This window comes from Sprattus sprattus (genome assembly GCF_963457725.1).
Source record: "Sprattus sprattus genome assembly, chromosome: 9".
Taxonomy (NCBI): Eukaryota; Metazoa; Chordata; class Actinopteri; order Clupeiformes; family Clupeidae; genus Sprattus; species Sprattus sprattus.
The window spans coordinates 25,861,959-25,870,925 of NC_137928.1; the positions used below are offsets into that span (position 1 = coordinate 25,861,959).

Here is an 8,967-nt window from a genome sequence, read left to right on the forward strand (position 1 = left end):
ACACACAGAAACTGCACCACCAGTGATAATAAGATCTTTGTATCTATGTAGCCTCTGGATCGGGGAAAATCACCTGTCCTATCACCAACCACACATCATTCTGACAGCTGTGTGGAGTGAATGACTTGGTGAACAAGTCCTGTCTTGAGGTGATTTGATGGTGTGAGAACTACAGTTCAAAGGAGCAAGCCCGACCTGAGAATATACGGTGCCTGACAGCACAGACGGAGCCTGAGAACACCAATGTTTTAGAACTTTGTGTTCACCTAATGGATACACCATGCTGTAGAGAGATCGCTTACTCCTAATCTACTGTAGCTCGATTGTTGCTCCTCAGTTGGGAGTCGCTTTGGTCTGCCAAAAATAAATAAGTGTAAATGTCCAGCATATGGAGCACTGCGAGGAGAGGAGCGTACCTGCACAACCGGAACGCTGAAGTTGGCGTAGATGAAGGCCGTCGATCCACCTGCCTCCACCGCGCTGAGCTGGAGGGGACGACACTTTCACACTGAGTTGGCTCTGCGAGCCGTGTTTGCACATGTCATAAAATTACAGCCAGCGCAGCCCAGGAGAAGCCGGGCGAGTGAGGCCTCCAAAACCAACAGACCAAATGCTCTTGTTCTCCACTGGAATGTTTTGGGTTTAAGTCGAGTCTGGAGATTATTAGATCATTTCACTCGGGCATTGGAGATATACTGAGTTATGTCACATTTCAAAAATGCTCGCCTTACATACTGCTAAGGGCATTTTTTTGTCAAACAAAGGAGCCAAACATGTCCATCTTGCAAAAAGGGAACAGAAAAGTCATTCACTCACGTATATCATGAAGGTAGCTACTCGGTTCCCAGTTTTAAGCCTGTAAAGTGGACTGGACTGTGACTAGTAAAAGGGATTGAGAGAAAGATAGGATAGTTAGTCACAGTTTTCTACATGTACTGATAATGGCATCTGGATTAACCAAGAACTTCCTCAAAACTTCCTCAATTGTGTAACTAATTAATTTCCTTTTTTATTTTGACTTCTGACAAAGACGAAAGTGGCACTCAGAGTCACAATGGGAATGGGAATTGTAAGTATTTAGTGTGTACCGTAGCATGATCAAAATGGGGTTCATAGTGGCCTCCAATGCCATAGTTGACCACTTGGAGGTACTCCCCATACGGATGATGCACGTTCAGGCCGGTGAGTGTATGAATGCGCTCGTCCAGGCTTTCAACTATGGGGTGGGCCGTCTCCTTTAGCCACGCACTGCACATTCATACATACATATACAAACACACACACACACACACACACACACACACACACACACACACACACACACACACAGAAGCAACATCACCCAGCTGTGAGGTAATTATCAACAGTTTTGCCAAAGACCTTCATCTAAACACATCTCTAGGTTAGTCCAAAACTGTCTGTATTATGATGTCAATCAGTTTTTATTGTTTTGTTTTTACAGCTGCTGTACTGAATACTGGATTAAGATTGTACAAACTAGATTGTACATACAGGTAACTATGCTAGAATCACACTGCGGGCTGGCAATAGACCAGACCACGAGCTACAGACAGGCCTAGCATTAATACTTACTGAGATCTTACAGAAAGTGAAGACTAAAGGAAAGTCCTGAATGATTCCTTGGGTATAGCTTAGGCCGTACCTTTTACTGATGCGATAGTTTGCGGTGGCTTGATTCTCACCAGATGCCACAACCGACCGCCTCAGCTGATGACAAAGGAAAACATCCCATTAGGTAACATGGAAAGAAGGTCTCTGATCTAGACTTCACATATGATTAACATGTTTTTCCAACATCTTACTTCAGTGAAGCAAGAATGCAGAAATGAACTGCGCCTGTTCACATCATTGTTTAGACTTGCTACAGAGATGCAACCCTGTAACAATATTCTTGGGTCTTTAGTCCACAATTCTGCATTTCAAGTGTGGGAATGTTCAGTGGTATGAGAATTCCAAAAGGGAAAAAAAATAAATGATTGGCGTCTCCGCCTGCACACAAAAAAATGTAACAAAGACCAAGTGGCTAATAACCAGAGAGGGCGAGCCAAGACAAAGCGGAACAGATGATAAGGTGAGGCCAGCTGGAGAGGAGATGATAAGCTTGCCCAGCCTGTTCTTAATCACGGTGGAGAAGTGTTGTCATACAGTTTGATGACTTAAGTGGTGAAGTGGAAGGCTTTGCATTTGATCTGGATAGTGGAAAACTCGTTCAAACGGTGCCAAAAACCTCACTGACAAGACTTGTCGAAAAGGCATGGTTTTAGTGCCATCCCTGTGAGATAGGACTAAGCGATTCACCACAGTGTGACACAATACATTACTCTGTGGGTATGAAAGTCAGTACATATTTTTCCATGAGCCACGTCCATAAGAGAGCTGCTGATCTGTCCTTTTCAGCGGAGGGTAATTCAGAGGGCAGAAAGAAGACCAAGCAAAGGCTGGGAGCAGAATAGGTTATTCTTCTGAAACTGACCCTGCTAAGAGTTTGGGAACATACCAAGTGTCCTTCAAGTTACATCGGTGTGCTTCCTGGCCCAGCACAACATTATTTGACTTTTTTGTTTGAATAACCAAACATTTTGTGTGAGCTATCGCTACCCCTGTAGCAGAGGAAGATTTGCAGTCTTTAAAGTAATTTTAAAGTAAAGGCATTGTACATCACCTTGCTTGCATTCCAAACTAGGTATAGTTACTGAATACGACTGTTTCACATAATGTCTAACAATGTAGGGGAGTTTTAGCATTTCTATCAGATCTTTCAGATAAGACTGACTAAATTAACTTTACAAAAGGGAAATATCAATGTTTATCTGAATGGAAAAGGTAGAATCTAGCAGATGATAAAAACACTTGACTTCAGATGAATTTGTCCTTGGTTCATGACAATGCTAACTAAGCAAATAGGACGTACAGAAACCCAAAGCCTAGGTTGGATCATCTCGCATACAAATAACTCATACATACAAGAACACAGGGGTGCAGGACAGACAACACTAACCGCTGGCTGAGCCACCTTCTTAAGACTCTCTGCTTCGCCATCTGTGATGAAGTTGTGGTACAGCACTACATAGGGCTGTAAGCTCACGACCTCTCGCCTTACAGGTCGCAGGAGCAACGCCGGGCTGCCATTGGTGAAGTGATCGCAGAACAGCCCTGGGTCCTCATAGTGCTTTGGCTACGACACACAAAGCATATGAACTTCATTACTGCAGGGAAAACAGAAAAGCCAAACAGAAACACCGAGGAAAAGGAACCACTGTTTTATTTCTCGATATTTTTCCTCCTAAATATGTCCTACATTTCCTCTCTTGTTTACCCATTACACTGGGTGGCCATATTTTTTTCAAACGGACGAATACCATCTGATGATTTGAAGCGATTCTCACTGTATTTCCAGAGAGATACATCTTGGATAGATTTGACGCTAGATTAATTAAAGCCCCTCGAGCTCGAGCAGGGTGACATAAAAACAGCTGGCTTTGCCTTGGTAAACACATGTGCCCGATGCCTCACCGTCTCCTAGCGAACGACATCACCTCATCCTCAACCACGGCCAACAAACGTGGGCATGCTCCAGATGGCGTTCAAACACACCATGATGTAAGCATACCCAAAAACGATGAGTCACTTACTGAGCCTTATAATTAAACCCTGTACCTTTAATTCTTTGTGTGCAGATGTGTCATGTCTGTCTGTGACAAAAAAAATATGACATTTCCGATTAAACAACATGTTTGCCAGGCTCTCTGTTGATCCTGCACCACAGTGTATTAAACACCCTTATATAATTAAAATAAGTCACTAATATAAGCAAAAGAAGTCACACACTGAGCCTTCTTTTGCTTATATTAGGGTGTTTAATACACTGTGGTGCAAGATCAACAGAGAGCCAGGCAAACATGTTGTTTAAACGGAGATGTCATCTTTTTTTCTTCACAGTGTCACAACCTTAGCTGCACGCTCGTCTGTTTCTGTTCCTGCTCTTGCTCCATATGCTACTCCAGCCCGTTCATCCTCTCCTGTGTTTAGTATTTCCCTCACTACTTAGATTTTCCTCGATGTTTGGTTTCCTCGATGTTTCCTTTCCTCGATGTTTGGTTCACCTGTAGGCAATGTGTTAATTAGGAATAGTTCTCCCCTCTAGCCATTGTGTTAATTAGTTTAGTTCTCACCTGTAGCCAATGTATTAATTAAGCTCCTATGTAAGCCTTTGACTTTTCCTTTGTCTTTGTGTGTAATTGTTTGTGAACAGTAAGACATGCTGTTTTCTCCAGTCCTGTGAACTTTGCCTTGTTTGCCCATCGTGGCACTTTGATTTATTTAAGTAAAACACGTCTTGAGCGTTTGCATCCTATTTCTTGTTTCAAGTCTCCAGTTTGTGACACACAGACAGAAATGACACATCTGCACACAAAGAATTAAAGGGACAGGGTTTAATTATAATCCACTACACTTTCCATTGAATTCAGCAAAATTCTGGCTGTCAATCTAGTGTGTGCGTTTAAATAAACTGGCTGGTGCACAGTCCAGGCCCTGAAGATAGGATATTAGCCAAGTGGCTTGGACTTGGCAATAAACTATTCCTGCCATCAACAACAAGGGCACTTGTCCTCCATCATTGTTTGAGATACATGGAAATCATTTGATTTGCTGTTGAACTAAAAACAGAAGTGGGCACCTGGCAACTATGTGTCTCAACAGGAAGTCTCATGAAGCAGTTGTTTAATGAGAGATGACATCTAAAAGGTTGTACCCCTGTGCGCAAACAGAGGGAGTACCTGAGATCCCTGCGTCTTGCAGAGCCTCTCATAAGTGTTCCTGGTCCTCAGAAATGTAGTGGAGGGTCTCTTTAAAGCACTGGCAGCGTTGGTCATGCCTGGATTCTCAACAAGAAGCCTCTCATACTTCTCCACGTTGAGCTGCACTCGTCCATTCAAGGGATCTTTGGGAGAGAATATGATATACAGTATAACCAGGAGATATTACTGGCTGATAAAATAGGGGTTATAAAATGCAGCCATCATAAGCTCATAATTCATGAAAAATAAGCCCAATCAGTATTGGCAGTGAAGCTGCTGTATTTCTGTTGGCAGATCTTATGAATTATACGAAAAGATGATTTATGTTTTGAGACATATTGGCTAGAACAAAAACTTGGAAAAGAAGGAATTGCATCATTATTTAAGCGGTTAGAACAAAGACAAACTTTTCTTTGAAACTTTCAATTTCAAAACCTGGAAAATAACAGCTACATTTTTTTTATGATATGAAATACAGCTGTTTCCAAAGTTTTGCTCTTTTTTCAAGCTATGGGCTGCTGCTAAACTGTTATGGCTGAAGAGGTTTACCGTGACGTAGCAACTCCTGCGAGAGACTCAGTGCATAAGAAATGTTTCCTGTCTGAAAAAGAAGCAAAAAAAGATTCAGCGCACACTACAAAGACATCTGCTGTCTATGAAATCCAAAGTAGTCTATTAGTAAAGACACACTAAAACCCATTTCCATACTGTGATCATTTTGAATTCATAGACATTGACACAATATGACAAAAGACTTTTTCCCTGTGTGTGTCAATGTGAACTCATAATGCAATATAACACAGTCCTGTCTGTCCACCTTGAAATGGGAAAAGGCTAGATGGTCCAGGGCATCCTCCAAACTGCCCTCGTTCTCAGGCCTCCACACCGTCTCTGACCCTCTGAACAGCCGCACTGACTCCTCCAGCCACGACACAGAGTGGTAGTAGTCTTCCACATCGTAGGCCACCTACCCACAAATCAGTTTCAGACAGGGCTAAGGGAGAGAATCAATGCTAAAGGTCTATTGTGACCTTTGTCCACTAAACTACTACTATATCATTTAAAAATGAGACTCAACATATTTCTCTCTGACATGTAACATTCGGCATGGCTTGATAATAAAAGCAAAACAAAATAGACAATTATACTTAAAAGGTCAGGTCCTCAATCCTAGTGACAGATTGTTGATATTTGAACTTAACAGCCAATCTAAAATAACAAAAGCAACGTTGCTGATTGGCTGGAATACTTTATCGCTTGGTCTGAGATGCATTTGATTCCTATTTCCAGAGCCAGGACTGTGCACAGTTTTTTAAGCGTACACAGAATGGACAGCATGCGGACTGTGAGGAGCAATATGCTGAATTTAACAAAAAGGATAATGGTTTAGAATCGAAGACTACACCTTTAATCTGGCATATTGCTTTGAGTAGTAGGCCTAGGCTGTAACTGTTCACAGATTTGTTCTCAGTTCAGTGGGGACAATTACTTAGTGATGACTGGACCCACAAGGTCACCACAGACTCATGAATAGACATGCTTAAACTCCTGGCAGACTACACTCTTCACTTAGTCATCAGTGAAGGTCACTGTGCTTAGAAGCTCCGGAGAATGAGAATAGAGTCAGGCCGAATGGAAATGTCACTATCTTCAATGCTGCTACTGTGCGGAGATCTCTCGTCCAGACCCCTTCACGCATGGACAAGTAGCAGAGGAGTCCACACAGCAGACAGCCAGGCCGATTGTTGTGACACTGTGGGAAGTCTGTTTCGCATTTGAGCAAAGAGAACATGCACAAGCAGGACTCAGAGCGTGAATCCCTCAACACCATCTGAATTGAAACTCATCGACTCCACCCCCCACATTTCATACAAAGCACGGGGGAGGTTGGGGGGAGGGTTAAATACTTCCACAGCCTCCTCAGTGAGACACCTAAGCATTCAGCCAGAGAGAGTGCAGATGAGAAAGTCATTGCTCATCCTCTGGCTGTGGTATTCTCCCGTGCTAGGATGGCCTTAGAGGCAGCCCTGGTGTTGGATTTCTCTCCGCCGTGCCCTGCCACAGAGGGAACTCCATATACGGGGTGGAAACAAGGATGGAGACTATTTTGCAGGGGAATCCAAAAAATTATCTTGGCCTAAGCCAATTTTCACCGTAAGCAAAACAGAGTTGAGGTCTTTAAAGATGTGTATTTGACAGAGTGAAGAAAATTTAGAGGCAGGGCTCGCATTGCGGGGCAATGATTTTGAAAAATCTGATTCAAATCTGACAAAAACCACCCCTCAGTCATCTACCCCTTTGTTTTAGGTTAATAATAATAATAATGCAGGTTAGTTATCGCCTCAATATTAAGACACTACGTCGTAGGCCATCCCCCTAAGAAATTGACCACTGTGAAGAGGTGACCAGATATCTGGTGACCAGACCTACTTTCCCCACCAGGAAGCAGTCATCTCCAGAGAGAGGGATGGACACAGGGGGGCGGTAGATGTCGACAGTGTTGCCCTGATTGGTCAGCCTCTGGAAGTGTCCTTGGACCAACCCCTCCATGCGCAGCTCGTACACATCCTGGAGCCTCATCAGGCCTTGGGCAGCCCCCTGGACATCCTCCTGCTTAGGCAAGCTCCCCTCCACACTCCCATAGCCAGACCTAAGGGCTGAGCCCCAAAACAAGACACAACAAAAGGCATAGAGTAGCCATAATGTCATATAATGAGAGGGCCATAAGCTGTAACAGGAGAGATGGAGTAGGGATGTTCCTGGAAGGGGGATGGGGACAGCTGTTAGTGTCAGCTGTGTTTTTTAGACAGGGCTGTTAAGCAGAAGCACCTTGTGTGTTTTCCTGGGCTTCGTTGCTGTAGACCACATTGGGCCACTCCGAGTTCAGTCGCTTGATCAGCGTGAACGCCACTAAAGGGTTGGCAGCAGCCGCTCCCGGCAGTCTTCTGTAGACCGCGCTGTGCAGTTGAGAAACTTTCGCATAAAATCTGTTGGAAACACGGAACCAGTTGTAATATATCAATCATCTGTAGTTCTTCTCATTTCACCTTTTTCATTAAGAGGGTTTATTGTCACACGTTTCGAATTTAGGAGGAGGAGGATGCTGTATCTCTTGCTACATCGTTTCTTTTAAACATTTATCTCAGTCGTTCCGACATCAAGAAATACATAATTTTAGAGCGCTCACACCGGAGTCGTTATCCACGTGGTTCTCTAGCGCGTCCTGGCTGGAAATAGTGGACGGACACACATTCCCACGGAAGTCGCAGCTGATGCAACCACACACAGCCCCCAAAAGTAAACTAAAACACGTGAAACATGCACCTCTGGAATGAATGATATTACGCATCTTGATTCATGTGTAGTGAGTTCACTATGCCACCCACCGTGAATAGTTTTATGTTTGGTGCAATAGTACAAATTGCAGACACACTCTGCATTTGACATTTAAAACAGTATTTTTAATAGATACGCACATTTTCAATGAAAACATCACACAGAATAATCACAGTGAGCATAATTGAGAGTCTAATATCAAGTCAATATTAGCACAACAGCCTACCAAATAAAGACAATAGATAAATAGATAGATAGATAAAATACATTGCACTTACCTTTGAATATCACTCAATCTCTCAGTTTCATGTTCTATGTACAATTTTAGATGATGAATAAGTTTCCTTTCAGTATCAATAGCTTGCCTTACGTTCATCATTGACGTAAAGATTTCACCATTTGTGGAAATTACAAGAGGACCGGTTACGAACCATACCGTCAGAAATTTCAAATAGATTGACATTTTCTGTCAATTGATGACACAACATAATAAGCAGTTCAATATATAATCCAGGGCTTGCTGCTCTCGGTCAAACTTTAACAAGCACTAGAAAAAGTTGACAAAAATCAAGCAAGCCACGATTCTTTCGCTGGTCCAACGAGAGTCCTAACAGTTGCGCCGCTTAGTCCTTGCAGTGAGTACTTCGGCAGAGCACACCCCTCTCACTCGGTCTCCCACACAGCGGTATGCCTGAACCACACTTCAGTGCTTTTCAATCCGAATATGCAACACAGCAATACAATAGATATCATATTGTTTTATTGATATAATCACGATCACTATCATCATCATCATAGTAACCATCATTAT

General features: G+C 43.0%; 1 protein-coding gene across 1 annotated transcript in view; it reads right to left on the bottom strand.

Annotated features, from left to right (window-relative positions):
- The window catches only part of p4ha3 (prolyl 4-hydroxylase, alpha polypeptide III), a gene marked incomplete at both ends in the record, with an annotated part of 10,399 nt that extends 1,780 nt beyond the window's left edge, over positions 1-8,619 (bottom strand). The window contains 11 exons of the mRNA XM_080844263.1: positions 417-485; positions 817-879; positions 1,089-1,248; positions 1,664-1,728; positions 3,020-3,196; positions 4,800-4,963; positions 5,370-5,421; positions 5,638-5,787; positions 7,251-7,477; positions 7,650-7,807; positions 8,435-8,619. Coding sequence (XP_080700389.1) covers positions 417-485; positions 817-879; positions 1,089-1,248; positions 1,664-1,728; positions 3,020-3,196; positions 4,800-4,963; positions 5,370-5,421; positions 5,638-5,787; positions 7,251-7,477; positions 7,650-7,807; positions 8,435-8,619 — 1,470 coding nt within the window. The remainder of the gene's footprint in view (positions 1-416; positions 486-816; positions 880-1,088; positions 1,249-1,663; positions 1,729-3,019; positions 3,197-4,799; positions 4,964-5,369; positions 5,422-5,637; positions 5,788-7,250; positions 7,478-7,649; positions 7,808-8,434) is intronic.
- Between the last annotated feature and the right edge of the window lie 348 nt (positions 8,620-8,967).